This window comes from Trichoplax adhaerens, genomic scaffold (assembly GCF_000150275.1).
Source record: "Trichoplax adhaerens TRIADscaffold_1 genomic scaffold, whole genome shotgun sequence".
Lineage (NCBI taxonomy): Eukaryota > Metazoa > Placozoa > Uniplacotomia > Trichoplacea > Trichoplacidae > Trichoplax > Trichoplax adhaerens.
This window is the reverse complement of record NW_002060943.1, coordinates 684,653-706,199: the sequence shown is the minus strand read 5'-3', so window position 1 is coordinate 706,199 and position 21,547 is coordinate 684,653. Positions and strand designations below refer to the sequence as shown.

Genomic DNA, 21,547 nt, shown 5'->3' with positions numbered 1-21,547 from the left:
ATTAGTGTCCAATGGACATAGAATATGCAGGAATGATCGATGGATGTGGATGCCATGTTGCTTCATTGACAGTAATAATTTCACCTTGAAATGCTTGTACATCTTCTATCATGCACTCCATTTTCTTTTACAGTAGTACTATTGGCCATGGTAGTGTTGCACACTCGATAATTTTGCACTACCAATGCAATAGACATGGCGTTTTTGGCAACGCTCGGTAAAGTTCGTCGTCTTCTTCTTTTACCTCTAGGAGAGAGAGAGAGCGATTGAAGATTGGTCTCGTTTCTTGTTCCGTGTTGATTTTTCTCCATTTCCCCAATCTCCTGCCTGTAAAAGTAATGTAAGCAATAGTCCTCTACTATTTTCGATGCCATCGTATCAACGATGGACTGTATTACTTCCAATCATGCCAACTCCTAAATTCTTGCTGTTACTTAGTAAAACGACACACCTCAAGCCTATTTCTAGCAACGATGACTTCTCAGTACGATCTAGCCCGTCAGTTAAAAAAATGGGCAGTCGAAGAAATGAAATTTCAACAGCATGCCATGTATACTGGTGATCAACTACCAACACAAGATGATTTCTTAAGGTATGCGAGCCAAGTGGAAAGAGTAAAACGGCCATCAATCAATCAATTAGCAAAATGCTCACTTTACAATGAACAATTTTTATGCTTCAATGTAGTAATTTACCTTACAAATAGTTCGTCTTCGAATCCAAAGGTGTTCTCTGTCCAAAGGAAATGACTATATCTTGTACAGCATAGTACCGCCGGATCAATACCCGGAATACAATATCGCATAATTTTGAGCATGCAATAAATAAATTTGTTTCCGTCAGTACTAGAGTAGTCGCATCCTTCAGACCTAATTTAGTGTTCTATTTACAGCGATACTATACAGTAGTATAAGTTAAACAGCCAAGTATAGCAATTCTACATCTCGTCGTCATGACCTTGTTCTACTCCACACCACAGTTCTGTAAATTGTCCATTTCCACAGCGAATTATTCGATCATCGTTACCCAGCCAATCCATTATTTCACAATACTCTTAAAGACGGTAGTATCTCTATTCTTGAATCAATCAATTAATTTGTTAATCATACTCGTAGTAGAATCTCTTTACTCTTTTACTACAGCTCAAAATCGTTTCTGGAAATGATACAGGTCTACATTGCTTTTCTTGTTTTGTACAGACTGTGCCGTGGTTCAACTGTGGAAATATGGAAATTTTTAATAAATAATATTTCCTCCTTAGAGTAAGTATCAACGACTTGACAAGTATGTACATCTAGAATACTACAGTACTGAATCATTGGCTGAATGGCTATTGAAGTAGGCTTTGCATTTGTTACCATTCATTTTAGCTGTGGTCAACGCAGCTAACTTTTTGAACATCAGCACTGTAGCGGCATTGTTGGGATAATGATAAATAATGTACTCGATCCATTTCGTAGTACCTCGTTGTTAGGATTACAAATGAGCAAAGCACTATTTTCCTTAGTAATTCTGTAGAGGACTAATAGATCTTCTTAAGAAGTAACTACTTTACCTGTTAATGCTACCATTTCTTAATCAACTAGCACGGTTAGGGTTGTCAAAGGAAATCTAGCCATTAACGATCATCACTATCGACAACAACAGCAGCAATCTAATGAAAACAACAGCGATCGAAGCGATGTGATGCAAGCATTACGTAATGAGCGTGAAGAATTAATGGAAGAATTGAAAAAACTAGAGGAAGATAATCGCTTAGTGGAAAGTGAAATTGACAGATTGGAAAGAAGCGTGACAGATTTAGGTAAATTTCACATTCTATCCAAATTATGCATTTCATATGTATTACTAACCAAGTAGACTCCCATCATCCTTTTCAATATTTTTCTAGCCTAAAAGAAATTGAATTTGCAATTATTAGCTAACGTTGTTGCTCTTACGATTGCACAAATAAAAATCAATCACCCTTGCAGAATGTGCTGATCTATTTTGAGTGCACAACAATAAGTAAATAAAACTTATGTTTAATAATACTATACTCTATCTATTATCATAGAAATGAATATTGAAAGTGATCGAAATAAGTTATTGGAATGCCAAAAAAGCCAATTTTTAATATCAACATACAATCAACAAAGTCAAGATTATTCATCACAGTTGAAAAACTTTGGACAGACGATAGATAAATTTGTACAGAGTAAAAATTTCGCCCAGAATTCAATATCAAGGGAAAAATATGCTTCAAACACGACCGATAGCGGCTATGGACAGGATCAACTCCGTTTGGAATCAATCTGTGAGGTACTTGTCAATGACGATATTGGAAGCATTTTAAGCTCAGTTTTCCACTAGCCGTTACTTTGTAAATGTGACTTTAGATACTACTACAGTATTTTGCATTATCATAGGGTATTAGAAAAATTTGTATTATAGAATCGTCATAATAACGAAATAATTTTATAACTTAATCAGTGGTTATAACATCTCCATTATAAATATTATTATTTTTCATACAAGATTATTTAAAAGATGTAGCGATTTTGAAGTACACGATCCTGTAGAGTATAATGTTAAATTAATTCCCCATAAATGCACGGTATTTTATGCTAGCGAGATATTCGGCGAGTAAGTAAGGATGTACAGAAATTATTGGAGCTGTTATACATCAATGAGGATAAATTGGATGAAAATTACTTCAAGTATGTTACAGAAAGTAGATTAAATTGTTGCTTGGCACATTTTACTGGATGACAATAGCTACAAGATACTTTCTATTCCATTAGCAATGAAGTCGAAAAGCAGCAACAGCATATTTGGACAAGATTGGAAGTAATGAAGCTATTCTATTACTAAATTAATATCGTTACGCAATATTGCCAATATTTTCGTTTTGAATCTGATATTATTAACATGGTAATTGGCGTAGGACATCATGTGCAAATATTCTCCAAGTGAAATTAATACCGCACTATCTGTACTAATTGAGAATACGTGTACTGCTGTGCAAAATTTGACAGCAAAGATAGATTTGAAAAAGGACGCAGACGAATTAAAGTATTGAATAGTTAAATAAGTGTAATTGTAACAGATATCGCAGCTTCAATAAAAATTTTGCTAAATAAACTAGTTTCAGTGGATAGTAGGTGACAGAAAAATTGAAGAGTTAATAGTAACAACAATTTTGATATTAAAACGCCTCTTGACAACCATAGATTTAAATTCGACAACTCGCAATTAAAAGATTTAACATCACCACCGAACCTTCTCCAAAGTGCTCGCAAGCTTATAGCAGTAAGCAACTATATTAATTCTTCATAACCAGCGCTGCAAACTTTGTGATTTGATATGATCAATTAATATGCATATTTTAGGAATGTGCACAGCTGCACATTAACACTTTTATTTCCACTGAAGAATTACTCTGTAAAGCTCACGAAGCGGAAAACGAACTGAATATTCTAAAGAGCCAGTTATACAAATTAATTGAAGAACATTATTATCACGACTCTGCTTGCTTTGATGTTGCAAGGTGATTATTGCATAAACGTGCGACTTTATTCATATTTTACAGTAAGCATTCTTCAGGCAAACTTATTGCCCATATCATCAGCGGTGATAATAACGTTAAGTATAATCTCGTTACTTTTGCAAAGTCACTGGTTATTAAGAAAGTATTAACCTTTTTACCAGATCGCTTCTTGATCACGAGCTGGAAATCATTGCTGCCCAGGAAATTCGAAATGTGATCAAATCAAGCTTGGAAGACTCGCATGTGCTTATACAAGAACAAGAATCAAAGAGGAAAGGTCTTCTTGCGAAGTATCACAATATACAACGATTTAATAAGCTAACAGTATGTATATTAGAACTTTACGATTTATGTGTTACATTGTTAGGGTTAGTGTTTAAAATTAATTGTTAAATCAATGTTTTGTATTCAACTAATTGTGCCTCTGCTCCTGGCGGTACTATAGCAATCTAAGCAGGAATTGATTCAGGCACTTGTTAAAGAAAATTCTGCTGCAAAAGTAAAAATAGAGAAAATACAAAAAGAGGCAAGTTTAGATCGCTTTATCTTATTAATTTATTGTTGTTAAGGATTAACAATTTAGTAATTGTTTATCCACAAAGTTAGAGTTTATTGTCGTTAAATTGAAGATTATCGTAGTGGTACCAGTAAGCCGTAAACTGATTTCTTACCATCTTGTGGCACTGTTGTAGAATGGAAACTATTCAAAATGTCGTGTTTTGCCTCATGAAGAGGAAATTATTAAAGCAGTTAATAGGTCTGTTGATAAAGTGATAAAAGAAACAAATCAGTTTAATGCGGTCCAATTAAGCAGATTACAGACAACCTTCGCTGAGGAATTGTAAGTTAATCTTTCTGTGTTTTCTAGCAAGGTATATCAAATAGATATTGCACTGTTTAATATCTATCTTTATTCTGACAGGAATATTCGATTGAAGGTTGACGATTTATCCATATATCGATTAAACTATTCCGAAAATGTGGCTCTATCCAGGTTGCTTCATCTTATGGAATTTCCACAATATTTAGTAAGCTGTGGTTACGAGAATTGATTGTTTCACTTTCTGTCATGTCATGCAAAACAAATGTTTAAAAATGCAATTTTTATAGTCTTCGGAATGTTTGCTTCCTTTCCTCATCGGCTCCAAGAAAGAAGGTTATATCGATCTGCCATTTTTATTAGCATTTCGCTATTTCTCATCAATTCTGCTTTGAAATAGGTGTCCGCATCAGTAATACTTTGGATTTACAGCGACGAATTGCTGATCAGATAGGCGTTGAAACGAACTTACTACTTGAGGCACAATGTAACGCTTTTTACTCTAACTAATTTTGGTGCATGTCATGCTTGAATGGCATTGACATTTTAATTTAGGGTAACCTGCTTCCGGATCTTTAAGACAGTAAATTTTTATTTAATCCTCTGTACTCTACTAGCACTATCAAATACCATAAAAGAGTATGATGAAAACTTGATGAAACGATTAATACCGCTATTGCGTAACAGAAATAATCAAGCGAAAAAATCAATATCTGATTGCGCAACAGTTAAAGAAATGGCTACTGACTGGTAAATACAGTTTGCAAAGAATAGTGTATTATAGTAATATAGCTCGTTCTGGCCTTGTTTACGTGCAAGTAAATTTAATTTTAGTCGTGTGAATGGGCTAGGTGGAACATTAATGTATGTGTATTGTTATATATACACGAGTTTTAGGTCAATATTTCTGGTATCATAATTTTAGGTAATGTATTTTTTGCATTGTAAACGAAAATTGAGCTAGACTTTGCTGTTTCAGGTGGGAGCAGCCTGCGCAATACACCGTTCCTTGGGTGAAGTATCAAGGAAGATCACTATTGCAGTGGTTGGATGAGTGGCGGGTAACAGTGAATCTACTACAAAAGTAGGTTATGATATACCAAACCGAGCAGGAAATGAGAGAAGATATCATATCATACCATAACCTCCAAAATTCATAAGTTTTTAGAATTTTGAAAATATTTGTCGCTCATAAGAGCCACTTCTAAGTATTACACAATTTTACTCTCAAACCCGTATGTATAGCTAATCTTAGATCCGTAACTGTACAATACACATGTGCAAAATATATTCTTATATATATTTCCACCACATGATAAGTTCTACGTTCTTTAATACGCGATATATGGTATGTAGATGCACTTATACCAGTTATAGTTGCTTGGTATGTAAATACAGTAAATTCGTCTACAATTATCACGATCATACGCATTTGTAATTCGTAAGTTATTTTCTTATGGCATGAAGTTTAAGAATTGTGGGTAATTTAATACTGTTGCTGTTACCTTCGGAGGTATACACTTACTGTATATCAGATTATGTTCCATTTTACTAAATCATATTAAATGTACAGTAGAATTCGTCTTTATTTAGTTTACAAATTTAAGTGTTAAAGAAATCTAGCTTTTTTAGCATCAAAATGTGGTGTTGCCTACCTGTTTGTAATTAAAGACTAGCAAGAACACATCATGATATATTAAAAAAATATCAGTCAGAAACATTTGATTAATGTAAGAACATACTTTTATTTCGCCATGATCATAGCATTAATATTATACATTTAAATTTAATACAACATTACACTATCTATCTACCTCTACCTACTGCGTCTACCACTTTATCGTCGCAACGAATAAAATGGATTTTTCAATTTATACTTATAAATTAATAATAGATTAGCACAAACATTATATAACAAGGATTAAAATTAAATAATTATATAATTATGTTATCGGAATATACTTAGAATTATGTACGCTTCTTGTGAAGGAGGAAAGCATTATCAACGTGCCAACATTGCTAAATCGAGGACTAACCCTTGAAGAGTGAAGGAAACTTCGAATGATTAATTAACAATACATTATAATTTACTACTGCTAATATTATTATTAATAATAATATCTTCAGGACGAAAGTCTTGCAAAAATTTTCAACCATATAGAATATAATTAACTTAATCTCCAGCACAAACTAACGTTCGGCAAATTTTCAACCGCAGCAGAGAATATAAATAAATTTAATTGTCATATGATAGATTTCTTTATAAGTGTATATATATATTACATTATATCTGTAGAGAATGCTACATTTTTTATTACAGTAATGTGGTAACCCTAGTAAATTAAAAAAAGGTTATAGAAGCTCTGCTGACAAGGGTTTAGTAGGAGCTACAATTTCATTTGTGTTACTAGCGCAACAATTTGTAGAATTGGGATTGACGCCATTAGACGATATGCTAATTGCAGAAGAGCTACTCTCACTGGTATCATCACTAAGTTCTCTTTTACCATCTTCCTGGTCACCTTCCCCAACCAACTTACTTAAAGTTTCCGCCGAATAACCAATCAGTGAACGTAAATCACAAACAAATTTATATACGAATCGTTTCCCATGTACTTTATGAATCATATCACCGTCATAATAGTACCTAAGTGCCCTACTTAATTTTTCGTAATTCATAGCAGGTTTATTTTTCCTCTGTCCCCAAAGATAGGCCACCCTTTCAGGATCAACCAACTTAAAATCGCCCTCAGTTCCAATCCATTTTATCGCTTGCCGATGATTTTTATCAGTTAACAATTCTAATAAGAATTGCCATAACTGAATTTGCCCATTATTACCTATAAAATTTTAAATTTGATATTATCAGTATGATTGCGAAGTTACTACTTCTGATCAGTCAACTAATCTTATTACATAATTTTTTCTTGCGCAAATACATCATATTATGCAGTCCATCACAAGGATTTCTGGGTTAAAGACTAGTATTGCTTTACTGTATAGGTTTATAAATATATTTACATTAAATTTTTGATATCCCGCATTATAATTAAACCAGCTTCGTATACTGACCTGTTCTATTGCCAGGTGATGGTCTTTCCTGTAACCGCGCGTTTGTGGAAGCAATTTTTTTTTCGGTTGAGCTAGCTACTTAAATAGTAAAGTAAAATATAGCCATATTAATATCATAACAACAGAGCATCGATAAATTAATTATAAGTAGAGAAACACGCAAATAACTTAGCTACGAAACTTAACGATAATGGGAGTTGAGTTGTTGAAGTCTATGTTCAGTTGTTGATTTATTACCATTGGATAATGAGCACAATCTTGCGGACGAATCGTCATATACAGCTCCTAAACCGTAGAGTAAATGTGGCTATATTTGTTACTACGCACGCAAATCATTTACAATGTACACGATTTCATTCACAATGATACCTTAAAGAGGTAGACAGACAAATCCATTCAATTCAATCATCAACACTTACCGTTTTGCTTGCGGTTACTTTGTGAATCGTTATACACAGCTCCTAAATGATAAAGTCGATGTGATTATATTTGCCACTATCATTATTTGCACTAAGCGCGAATCTATTCATAGATTCTACTGTAAGGTTTGCTGACAGCGAAACCAATTCATTTCAATCATCAATACTTACCATTTTGCTTGTAATTGTTTTGTGAATCGTTATGTACAGCTCCTAAACGATAAAGTCCAAGTAATTATATTTATCACTACAATTATTTACACGATGCACGAATAATATAATCATAGATTATACTATAAGATTTATTGGCAGTGAAACGCATGAATTCCATCATCAATATTTACCATTTCGCTTGTAATTGTTCTGTGAATCTATATACACAGCTCCTAAACGATAAAGTCAATGTAATTCTATTTACCACTCTGATTATTTACACTATGTACAAATTTATCAAACCATTTCAATAATCAAATATACTCACCATTTGGCTTGTAATCAGTTTGTGAATTCTTTCTGTCAGATAGAGATGGTATTCGAATAGAAGCTATGACAAAATAAGTAATTGGTCAAGAAATATGGCATGACCAAATTCACTAGCTTTGAAATACTAGCTTAAATCCGTTATATATTATAGACTGCATCGTACATTTCTTTAACAATTCAAAGTGGGTCCAAAACATTTCTCCAATTTGAGAATTCATTCTGCGTATAAAGCTGTCACGATCTAAAGCACATAACGCTTCCCCATCTATTCCACGAAATCTCTCAATAAACGCATAATCTTCTATTTCGAATTGCCGAGCAGCCCAATTTAACCAGTGGTCAGCATGCGAAACTTTCCAATCTCGTGGGTCTAAATTTCAATATATGTAGTCATTGTTGATATTTAATATCAAGAGCCCTTCTATAATCAGATTTTAAGCTATACTGTATTGATGACAAGTATCTTTATCAGTATCATTGACAATGTTTATATTAATAATACAGACCATTAGGCATTCTAAGGCGTTCTTGCTCTTTCTTAAAATTTTGGCAAAGCATCCATTGAGTCATATAGTCATTCTGCGAGTTAGTACTCGAGAGCGAAGACGAAGAACCGGATGATGGTGAATCTCCTAGATGGTAATAATGTAATTATAATAGTAAGAAACTATTCAAGCGTGATGAGATCGTAAAATTCAATCTTGAAAAGTAGTAGAATACCAGCTTCTGAATAGTGATTTGCAGTAAATTTCGTTTTTTTCATCGCGTGCCTGGGCAACTCATCGCCTGAAGAAGTACCGATACTTGTTCCTTGATCGCCATTTGAGCCGCCATTATAGTTACCATTATACATTACATTATATACGCTAACCCCTAGAGTAGAAAAAGTTCGATTGGTCAGACAATAATAATGCCCATCAACAATTGTCCATATTTTTCATTATCATTTACGTTTAATTCTGTCTAACTTAATATAAGCATGTAGCGCTAAACATATATCTAATGGCAAATGCGAAATGTTTAACTAGCCAGACAATTTAGTATGATTAGCGTCAATGCTTTGAACGAGATATTAAGAACAGATTTAAGTATAAATGAAAAATAATTAAGCCTCACAAAAAAAAGGGTTTTAGAATTGTCGACTTACCTTTAATAGCAGTATCTACATCAATGATTTCGATGATTGCGTTCGGTTCTATAAGAAAATCAATTATACATACTCATACCATGAGTACATGCTGATCGATATACGTATAATATATATATATATACTGTAGATAATGTACATTTTTCGAGTACGTAACTGCAAGCTGAGGAAGTGTAAAATATAAGAATAATTAATTTGCTAGGGTAAGTAAGTTCAGAATAACATCATTTCAAGGTCAAGATTATAACTTTTATGCGTTTAAACGATTCTATACATACAGTACAACAATGATTATGGATGCTGATCATGATGTTAAGAATAATTTCATAGATGAATAGAAAGATGGAAAAAAAAAAATGGAGACAAAATTTCTAGATATAAATCTTGACCTAACCTTCAATCGTAATGATAGTTAGTTTCACAACTTCGTTATCGCCAATTCCTTGATCGCGTAAACGTCGATCTTCGTTTAGCTAAAATAAAATGGTTCTATTATTCAATATTGAATCATGCATCATCCACTAATATTATATACTGTTAAGATCAGCGACAAGGTAACTGAGTATTTCCTGTACTGAAGAAATGTACAGAAGTGGACTTGAAAGTGGCCGAATTCTATTTACTGTGCGAGTGTGTGTGATAAACGGATAGAAATTGCTTTTATCGCTAGGTATAAATTAGTGTCCTATTGTAGTGGTAATTAACTAGCAATTTCCTTCTGACAAATACGATTCAGGATGGAACGACTGGTTGATTTACCCAATGGCTAAACATCGATATTAATACCCAAGATACAAAGTATACTGTAGCTATCGCCACAATATTACAAAAGCATGATGAAATTCATGAACTTGATTCCATTGAAAAGGAAGTATTATTCTTAAAGTATATTAGCCGAGTCTAGTATCCTACCAAGATCGCACCAAAGTGAAAAGACAACAAACACATTTTCCAATTTGCACTTTCAATATAGTATGTCTATTTTAAGTACAACACTAGTAGGGTTACCATTTATCACTATGACTACAGTCGGCATGTCAACGTCTTGCAACACTTAAGACTTTAACATACGCTAAATTAAAACAAAATGGATTTTTGCTGACTGTAGTCGATATCCAGATGGGTAGAAAGGTTGATCATTAGCAGCACTGAGTCTATCCAACTACAATCGACCTCTTCCTATGTCTAAAGCGTTTACAATTCTATTTCAATCTATGGCGATGGTAGTCTGACTATTAGCGAAAATCACTTATTTCCAGTCAGCTTACCAATGCTGTTGAGCCTCATGAAGGCAGCGGTCATCATCTTTACCGGCCGAAATAATTTGACTTTGATATTAATACTACATTGGAATAGGATTGGTCTAGGGCTGATGTCGGATTTCTACAGCCTCATTCTGCCTATGATCAACATGTCTATCAATGGAAACAATATTTCTACTTAAACCAACGGTTGAACTAGACTACATGTAGTTCATAAGACTGTTGTCAACAGATGAACATGATGGTGGCTACAATAACTAGTAGGCGTAGACTGCAGTCAAAATCAAAGTAGGTAAATGTCAATTTTTGGTTCTACTTTAACCCCTATCGGAATGAAGTAAGTTAATCATGGTTAGATGTCGTAGTAAGTGCAGTTTATATCCATGCTAATTCTAGTGTAATCCATCAGAATAGAATTGGAGTCTCGATTCTTTCTACAGTATGACTCAAATTGATATCCGAACATTCTGCAATCATTCTATACAGTATAAGCGCACAAGGATAGAATTGATTTCCAATCGATGATGATAGTCAAAGTTTACAGTAATACCCTAAAAACCAATTCGTAGTTTATTTATTGCGTTTACGAAAGAAAGCAATTTCTTGTCATCTACTCCAACTATCATACTGAAAAGTAGCAGAAAGAAAGTATTTATCATCGCATTAAAAAGGTATTGGGTTACAGTCATGGACCCCCAAATAACTTCCCGCTATGACCGCCAATTGATACTGCACGATAGTGGCAAAAATAATAGACAGGGATAGAAATAATTGAACGCGATTTTACTAACGAGTCCACAAGCAGTCTATGGACTTGATCATTAAAAGGAGAAGAATTGAATGTAGCATCCTATACACTGTATATCCTAGGTATTCTCTTATGCTGTACTACCTATGGCATTGAATAGAAGCCATTGCGACCTATTTGGCTACGTAAATCAGAGTTGCATTCTTTCTTTGTTTCAATTAATTGGAGAAAATACAGTAGATCTCGTTCCCTACGAAACATTATTGTAAGAAAAGGATAATGAAATTGCCTAGAAGACTATAGTTTCTGTTTAGTAAATAGATACTGAATAATATCCAATGTTGATTTCCTGATGTATCATGGCAATTGACTTGATTATAATACTCTGGAGGGTATTATGATAGGAAAATGACGACAAAAGGAAACATGGTGATAGATTGCTGAAAGAAATGAAAGTTCGAGGGATCGACAATGGCATACAAGATTGAGCACGCGAAGGAAATTAGAACTGCAAAAAAATACATGTATCGTGCCTTTAATGGCATCAACAAGACTTGATATCATTCAATCCTTTCTCAAACTAGCCATACAGAATATAATAATCATCAAACTTACTCTTTTACCACGAAAATAGATCGCGTGATGGGAAAAATCAGTCTTGAAACAATTGCACAGTAGGTCACGAATCCTATAAGGCAAACATGTCGGCTCTATTTCTAGAATAACATGAGGTGGTTCTACTGCTCCATCCCTACAGAAATACACATAATAATAATATTGATCATGATGGTAACGGCATCCAATTGAAATAGAAATGGAACTACTGCAAAAGAGAACATGAACTGTTGCTGTTTTTTGGGGGGGGATACCCTTTGACTTGTATTGAAGTTAAATAGTCAATAAAGGGTAGAATGGGTTTGTAAGCCTACAATTTGAAATAACAATAATCTCCCATTTGAAAGGGTACTTTTATTTTCTATATCACCTGGACGAGTGGATAGTGTATATTGATGTTTCTAACATAGACGTTCAAAAAATGGTGCTACAAATGGTACAAATTACGATAGACGAGTGGACGACGACAATTGTCCTAGATTGGGGATAAAATGATGTATTCCTTCTTTGCTATCTTCTGTATCGGTTAGTGGAAATAACTTGAGATGCCTACAACTAGCGCTAGGTAATGATGATATCATGATACCTAGATCAAAAGTTGGTTGTTAACCAATTAATCTAGTAAGAAGTAACCACTGGATAAGATGGTACTTTTATTACGACCATTGTAGCAACATGTATGTACTAATACTAGAGATGTCGTTCAAATAGCCAACATGAAGGGAACAGTCATTTGTAAACTTGGAAAGGGATGGATAGCAATGATGAAAATGAAGGATTTTATTTTGTAAGCTAACATTAACAGTATGGACAATCACGGAGGTTATTGTCTTAACGAAACGATTAAAATCAATCTATCGATGAAAAACAGTTGCCGGTAAAATACATTGAGGGAATATTGACTTACAAATTAGTTATTACCTTATTAATTTGATGACTCTCCTGTTTGCCAAATTGTAATGGGATTCTTTGCGAGAGTGAGCACGTTTCATCATCGTCTTTCTTGTTAACAACATCTTGCCTGAATTATTGTAATGGGATTCAAAATGGACTGCTAAAATACCACCTTTAGAAATCAAAACGGCATCTCTTAAAGTCGTATTTGCAAGCACCGTCAATGGTTCCTAGCATAAAGAGTAATGATCCATTAATAAGGTTAAGGTTATTGGATGATGGATAGCGTGTAGTATGGACTAGGCCAGCCGATTTTGCAAAAATGTTGAAAAATAATATCGTTGAACAGGCCATAATGGCATGGTTGGCGTTACCACTGTTTCAACAATATTATTTACAAGATTTTTGCACGCTAGGATAGCCTAGTGTACACGATATCCAACAACAATTCAAATTCATCATGGATAGCACAAAATGATGGCAAAAAAAAAATTTTTCAAATAATCACACAACAGCTTTCAATCTCTACCACTGATGGTCATTGATCCTAGCAAATAGTAACTAAAGAAATGAATGATGAGATGATGATGTTGCTTAATAAGATGATAATGTCTATCAAATGAATTGTACAAGATAGCAAGAGTAGAGATGCATCCATCAATTTGGATGTTGACAAGTTGTGGACGGGACGTAACTTAGCATGATGAAAATAGCATTTATTTTGTACTTCTTACGAACGCATCGCTTAGGCAGAGTTGAGTGTGTGGAATAACATCAATCCTGCTGGGAAATGGAGCGACTACAATGCTGCTGATTGCTGCAAGTATTGGCTTTTATGGGCAACCTGGGGGCATCGTCTTGATGAATTGTATTGGAGAAAGAAGAGGCTATCCTTTCTCCACTAATACAAGTCGATTGTCGTTGTTGTTTTGCATTCATTGATTAGCGGATATCTGCATTTTTTTTTCTTTCTATACTGTACTTGGAGTGATCAATCAGCCTGTTCTACTATCCAATTTCAAAGTATTTCCTTCTTCCTACTACTGTCGATAGCATAGACCATTGTGCAGGACGATCACGTCAGTTAAGTTGGTTGTTGGGTATGCTGTCATTTTTTTTCCCTTTTCCAATCGTCCTCCGAGTACAGTCTAGTTGGATGGATTTATTCTTATGATTAAAGTGGTCAGGATATGCACTTGTACCACTCCATCATCATCATCATCATCATCATCATCATCATGTCATTGTGGAATGGAAAGGCTACAAGTTCTCATTCTTTGGTCATGAGTGAAGAAAAAAATATGGCAACGATTAAACTGTGGAAGAACAACTACCCCATTGCTGGATACAATTTATTCCATCATGGATGACTTTTTTTTTATGCATGGTTGGCAGAGGATGACTATCAAAATGACCGACAACGAGTAGCGATGCACATGAAAAATGCAAGTGCATTCTCTTTCCATTCCATGATTCTAGCCAATCCATTTGAAAGTTGGTATAGGCAAAAAAGAAAAAAGTGTGGCATGATTGATTGGGATTATGGATTGGAGATGACTTTCCATGACTAACGATGATGGATGATGATGGACGATCATGGATTGCCTTGGTTGGACCGCCATCAAGCGATGCATGTTGATGGAATAGCGTTGTCGTCAAGTAGAATACAATCCTCGTACTACCCTCATTCCATGTTGTACAGCAATCCAAATCATATGGTATCCTTCTAGCCAACTACAGTAGTACTGTTGTTGTTGATGGGCAAAAGGAAAGCCTAGACAACATGCAAATCAACTTGTTGTTGATGGATTGATTTTAGTTTTAGGGGGGGGGGGGGGAAGATGTACCTCGAAAGCTTGAAGTAATAAATGTTGTTGGCGATGGAATTTTCAATTTTCAATACCAAGAACGTCAACAGCCTATTCAGGCTAGACTGCAATCCTTCAATTGCAGACGGAACGTAGAAACAAGATGTTCAATAACACCACCACAATAAGGACATGAAGGAAACAACTTTATGGAAACTAAATTTCTTGCCACTTGGCAAAGCCTATTTAAAGCCCATCCAGCATCCAATCCCCTCTTGCCCGCCATGACAGTAACCTTGACGATGGCCGGCGTTGTATACTGTCGCTACTATCGATGACACCAACGCGCGTCACTTTGGTCCAGCCTACGACGCTCCATGGACCGGCATTGTCCTTCAGTCTGTACAGTTGTATATCTAGAGGGGAAGACGTCCGCTTCCGCTGTGACTCAACTAGGGTGACACCTCAAGACAGTCACTACACAATCGAGAGTGAGTATGGCGTAGTTGGTACGTTCTGACAGATTGTCATCGTCACCATTGTCTTGCAGAACGATAATACAAGCACGCAGTGGTGACGCAGTAGTCCACTCGCCCGGTATTGTATGGTGCTGGGCGACGGGTGTCTTGACACTTGACACGCAGTATGTACGGTATTGTATGGTGCTACAACACTGGGCTAAGGGTCTGTTGACACACAGTGGTGGCGCAGTAGTCCACTCGGCCGGTATTGTATCTTGCTACAACACTGGCCTAAGAGTTTCTTAACACACAGTGGTGACGCAGTAGTCCAATTCCTAGTATTGCATCTTGCTACAACACTGGGATGAGGGTCTCTTTTTTAGTTAACACACAGTGGTGGCGCAGTAGTCCATCCCTAGTGTTGTATCTTGCTACAACACTGGGCTAAGGGTCTCTTAGTTAACACACAGTGGTGGCGCAGTAGTCCACTCGGCCGGTATTGTATCTTGCTATAACACTGGCCTGAGGGTTTCTTAACACACAGTGGTGACGCAGTAGTCCATCCCTAGTGTTGTATCTTGCTACAGCACTGGGCTAACGGTCTCTTTTTAGTTAGTTAGTTAGTTAACACACAGTGGTGACGCAGTAGTCCATCCCTAGTGTTGTATCTTGCTACAACACTGGGCTAACGGTCTCTTTAGTTAACACACAGCGGTGACGCAGTAGTCCATCCCTAGTGTTGTATCTTGCTACAACACTGGGCTAACGGTCTCTTAAGTTAACACACAGCTGTTGGAGAACGTGCGTGTAGTGACGTAGTGACTACCAGTCAGTCTAACCATGGTGAACGATCCACTCTGTTGGATACAATCATGGACGGGAGTAGGAAAGCGCATGACCAATTGGTTAGAGTAGTGCAAGATCCACGAGGAGAGGAGGTTGCTGGTGGAATGGCCCAGCTGGAAATCAGCTCCCAACTCCATCGTCAAAACAGGATTCAAATCCAAAATGACCGATAGACTGGCAGAATGACAGGTACAACAGCAATCGAATCAAGGATGGCTTGTTGATCAATGTGGATAGGAGACGAACGACTGAATGTATCATACGATCTGTTTTAGGAAGGAGCTTAGGAAGCCACTCCAACTTGCACTTGTTGTGCAAGTTGGAGCATATCATTTTATCCACTGACTGAAATAGAGAAGCCACTCCAACTTGCACAACAAGTGCAAGTTGGAGCATATCATTTTATCCACTGACTGAAATAGAGAATCATTGAAAGTCGTTTTACAACCCCTATGCTGACATCATGATGGGTACAACGACAATCCAATAGATAATGCATTTGTATACATATATAGGTTAGGGGCAAAGTAAAGAAATGCCATGAAATGAGTCAATTGATAACATACGACACTGTACTGACTACAATATCAATGCAACACCAATCATCTTGTTTACTCTTGATTCGCACGGCATGGTGTGTCGGCTAGAGAAAATTGTCCATAAACTACTATGGGACCCATTACAATATACAGTGATGAAGAAGCTTATTGCTCATTGTAGCAAGAAGTAGCTATAGCAAAGAATCTTGATGTCCTTGCAAATCCACATCTTGACATGCTTAGCAAGAAGAATGCGTGACCAACCCGGAAGAAATCATTTTCAATGTTAAGTTTGTCAACACGATTGGATGCCTTGCTTGAAATAGATTGTCAGAACAAGTGTCAATAAATTAAATTAAATAATACAGATGAAACATTTGCTGAATAAAAAACATGCTGAATGACTAGCGTTGTGCCGCTATGCTACGTGACAAAAGCCGCCAACTTTGGCTTTTTCGCACAACTGTGTGAAATGCGTTACAAAACAAACAAATCCAATCTGCCTGTATGTTAAGTATTGACAGTCATCGTTTTATTAACTGCGCCATGCATTGTTTTATCACGCAAATGGCTCTATTTCATCCTTGGACGCTTCCAAATCACTTTAGCAAAGAGTGAAAGATACCCATCCAATCCAGCCCTACTCTATTGCTAATGAAGACAGTTTGGGCTACAATCATCGCCACAGTATTTGTTGTTGGTTGCAGCCAGCAAAGGCTGCTCGTAGTCACGGATAACGAGGCATTGACATAACTTGACTGTTTAGCAAATGGGATATTATTTGACTATAGATGGATCATAGTAGACCTGAGAAAGGTTCGCTTTCGTTTTAAAACCGTTATGATCTATAAATAATAGTATCACCTTGGTTGATTTCCTTTATGATGAAATCGAAATCACGATAGCGTACGCTGATACAAACAAAAAGTAAACAGTAAACAAAATGGAGATTCACTGCTTATTTCATAACAGTCAATAATCATGCCGATTTCCAATAAACTACCGGAACAACATGCAACAAATTTTCCTCCTATCAACCATTTTTGTCCGTGCTGAGTCTCGTGTGATGCAAACGTAACATGGATGATGAGTATACAGTACAGTAAATGGCAAGATTTAGACTGTCTTTGTCATAACAGAGACGTACTGATAGGATGATAGTCCTTGGTAAAAATTACGGTAGGCAATGAACAAATAGTCAATTCCAAAAAACTAATTCGCGTGTCATCATGTCAAGTTGATCTGTAAAGTAAACAAGAAATGTTAATGTAGATTATTTTGTGCAGACGTTTCATCACGCCAATACTGCAACGTAATAAGTTCTACTGCCATGCTCATACAAGACGGTCGCAATCAACAGTGTTGAAAGTTGATTTGGGGTGTTTGTAGATTTGCTCATTCTTAACACCATTTGCTACGACAATTACTGTCGTTGCACTGCTTTTCTTCCTCTAAAGTATCGCAGAAATCCATGTAACAAATATTCAATTATCGTGACTCTGAAATATCGGTACGCGGTCACAGATAGACTTCTATGAAAAAAAAAGAGACATAATGGCATTGTTCCAACACCGGATATTCTCTTTTTCTTGATTTATTAGCGCTGCACATCATCATTAAATTAATGAAGCGCTAGAGGCAAGCTATTGAATCCATGTTGAAGAAAACACAAGAGGCATAATTTGCCTGAATTAAATACGGAAAACATCCATATTATTCTATTATTTCTCCCTTGGCTGAACTATCGTAAACAACATACGTCTTTTGCATTAGCCATTGCTACGAAGTTGACCATGACTAAATCACGAAACTCATCCACATCAATCCCATTTCTTTCTGTTTTATGACCATATTTTGGACCGAATCGATATCCATTTTTAATATGACACAGCTTCTACAGAACTTTACCCACGCACTCGCGATCAGGTAAAATGTTATCCTTTGTGGGTACACCACGAGTATTGTCCAATTTAGCATTTTTATACTAAAATTTGAATCTTAGTATTGATATGCGTATTCAACTACTAACATATGAAATTATCAGTCACAATTCAGCCTTAACGATACAATGATAGCTAGTTCAACAACACATGTATTAGGATAAAACTACAATTAATGTTCATTCAAGTAGAACTTGGCTCCACCTTGTCCTCCATTCTTGTCACGCTATCGTTATTCGCATGAAAGCCTTACCACTTTAGACTACAAGTAAAGTAAAATCAATACCCAATATGGTAGCTATACTAAATATTTTGATCCCCATTGTGTTCATAATGGATACTGCGTGACTCTATTGCTGTCTCCACTTCCTCCCAAGGCTACTGCAATCGATTCTTAAACAACTCTTTCAAATACTGTACTGTAAATAAGGCTGAATGAAAGCTCCAATTGGTACCGCTTGCAACTTGAACTAATTATTAATACAACACCATTTCAAATGCTATCCATCAATGCTGTTGACTAGACGGAAAGTTGCCAATCGGTATCGATTGCAAGGAATAAAGCACCAATCTGATTCTTTTTACAGTCAATCATACTGATAGTAATGTATTTCAGATAGAGTAACCAGAAACTGTTGACAGCTTAGCAAGCAGAAAGTGATCAATTTGTATCGGTAGCGACAAGGTAAACCACCACCGATGTTATTCACTACAAAAGTAGATATCCGTAGTACCATTGTGCTGTATTACTCAGCGTAGGACAACATAGTGCAAAATTTTCTTGATCCTATTGCGGCACAGTGTTTCAAATATCAACCATCAAAGGGGTTGGTCAACAGATGAAAAACTGCCATTTTTAGAATGATTGCCAGAAAATAGACCAGCAATATTTTTTACTTCAATGAACGATATGGGTGGAGTATATCCTATCCATAGTGCATTATAGTCGTCGTATAACACTTTTTCATCTTATTACTGACTACTAAACAGTACTTCAAATACGATCATCAAAAACTGCTAAGCGGATGGATAGCTACCAATCGGTTTCGCTTGCGGGTAAAGGACACGTGTGATGTACTGTACTTAAAAGTATTTTCTTAGTACATGATAGTACAATATTTGCCTAGGATAATAATACTCCTTTAATTCAATACTGCCAACAGGGCTGTTCAACAGTCGGAAAGTGGCCAACTTGTTACGGTTGTGAAGGTAAAGTGCACATGTTATTAGCTTTCAAATATCTCTTGATACATGACAGCACATCCTTTCATCAAAACACTCTTTCTAATACTGCCGACTGGTAATAGTTTGAGAGAGAAAAGGATCCATGTTATTGCATGGTTGTAGTATACTCGACTGGGTCACTGGCTTCAGAAATGGATGGATTTTAAAAACATACAGTAATAGTGCGCCCCTAGTGCAAGAATTTGTTAGAATATCACAGTGCTCTAAACATGATACGGTAACGAATAAAACTCGTAGAATAGAAGAAAGCTAGTAATTGGTTTCGATTGTGAGGAGTAAACCATCAATGATCTTAACTGTAAAGTACATCAGAGTTTATTCTGATGTAGAAATTTTCTTATACTATAATATAGCATTTTAAACACAAGAGCTAGGATTGGTAACGAGATGGATAATCACCAGTTTACTTTGATGAAAAGAGTAAACCACAGATTTTGGTAACTTTAAAGTACATCGTACGTAGAACATACTATGAAATCATCATCTTTGTATCATAGACAGCCGTCTTGCCTACTCTTTCCTAACATTACTGGGATAATCGCAAAGAGTATCCTACTCTACATAACTTGAACTATCGTTGTATCACAAACATTTTTATTTCTATAACTACAGTAGCACTCTCTGACATTAATGTTATTTCCTTTGCAGCACTTATGACAGAAAATAATTAGTTTCCACCCAATACTAAAGCTACTATATTCTAAATTGTCAACACCATCGGTATATCCCGTAAGATAAATAAGTAAATTAATTAAAAACTATAATCCGCAATATCGCCTAATGAAATATCAAATGAAATAAAAAGGTGAAAAAGCAATTAATACGAATTTCGGTAATGATTTATAATCTAATTATTGTCGACACAATTTTATTCTTTCAGAAGGACTATACCGAAAAGTTTTAACCTGCGATTAGAATAAAATTGGGGCACATACAGTACAACAATCTAATTTCGACCAAATTGATACAAGTTGTACAATCTACATGGACAATTCATCAATTAAAATGTAATGTATAAATGATGATGAAATTAAAATCGATTAATAATAGAATTAATACTACATAAAACCACCACATACCTCAAAAATTAAAATGTTATTTTTCTTCTTCTTTCTTGTAACCTTTAACTATTAATGCAGCCTTACTCAACAATCTCGGCTATTTTAAGTAAACATATTCCTAAATATTATCGGATAACGAAATAATTTCATCTACCTAAAACAATACTAATCATCCCTAACTTCGAATCTGTAGGCTTGCAATTGTCGCCAATTGAAGTTCTTAGAAGAAAATGATACATTTAAAAAATATCTTTATAACCAACAAAGAAAATATCTTCCTGTAGTTAAAAGCAAAATAGCTGCTACGCAATAATAATTCTAAATTCACAAAATATGCGCATATACTATTGCGATAGCTATTGTTAAGCAATTATCCAAATATTTTAGTTATTAGCTATTTTCACGCAGTTGGCTACAGTGACAATAGCAATTCAATAGTAAAATTAGATCTGCGCGTCTATAAAGGATTAATCTTTCTATTTTAAATATAGAAATACTGTAATTCATGTGAACACCATTCACTGTATGTCGTTTTCTGCCTTCAACGATATCGTGACTAACATTCACTTTTCGTGACCATCTTATTTGAAAGTCTGCCGTCCGAATTGATAACGGTCACGCAATACCAAATCTTTATTCTACCAAGGCTTTATTTTGC

General features: G+C 35.5%; 2 protein-coding genes across 2 annotated transcripts; one reads left to right on the top strand and one right to left on the bottom strand.

The window, feature by feature from the left end:
- Nucleotides 1–473: 473 nt before the first annotated feature.
- TRIADDRAFT_51316 (uncharacterized protein) lies at nt 474–6,391 on the top strand (the record flags this gene model as incomplete). The annotated part of the gene is made up of 16 exons (XM_002108398.1): nt 474–592; nt 1,200–1,262; nt 1,587–1,804; nt 2,057–2,301; nt 2,611–2,699; nt 3,213–3,291; nt 3,372–3,529; nt 3,572–3,671; nt 3,731–3,853; nt 4,222–4,370; nt 4,452–4,557; nt 4,640–4,685; nt 4,750–4,836; nt 4,967–5,099; nt 5,329–5,433; nt 6,316–6,391. 16 exons carry the CDS (start codon nt 474–476, stop codon nt 6,389–6,391), a joined length of 1,896 nt encoding a protein of 631 aa, XP_002108434.1.
- Nucleotides 6,392–6,869: 478 nt separating this feature from the next.
- TRIADDRAFT_17618 (uncharacterized protein) lies at nt 6,870–7,190 on the bottom strand (the record flags this gene model as incomplete). Its single annotated transcript, XM_002107584.1, has 1 exon — nt 6,870–7,190. A coding segment is annotated over one exon (321 nt), but the record flags the coding sequence as incomplete, so codon positions are not given.
- Nucleotides 7,191–21,547: the final 14,357 nt, after the last annotated feature.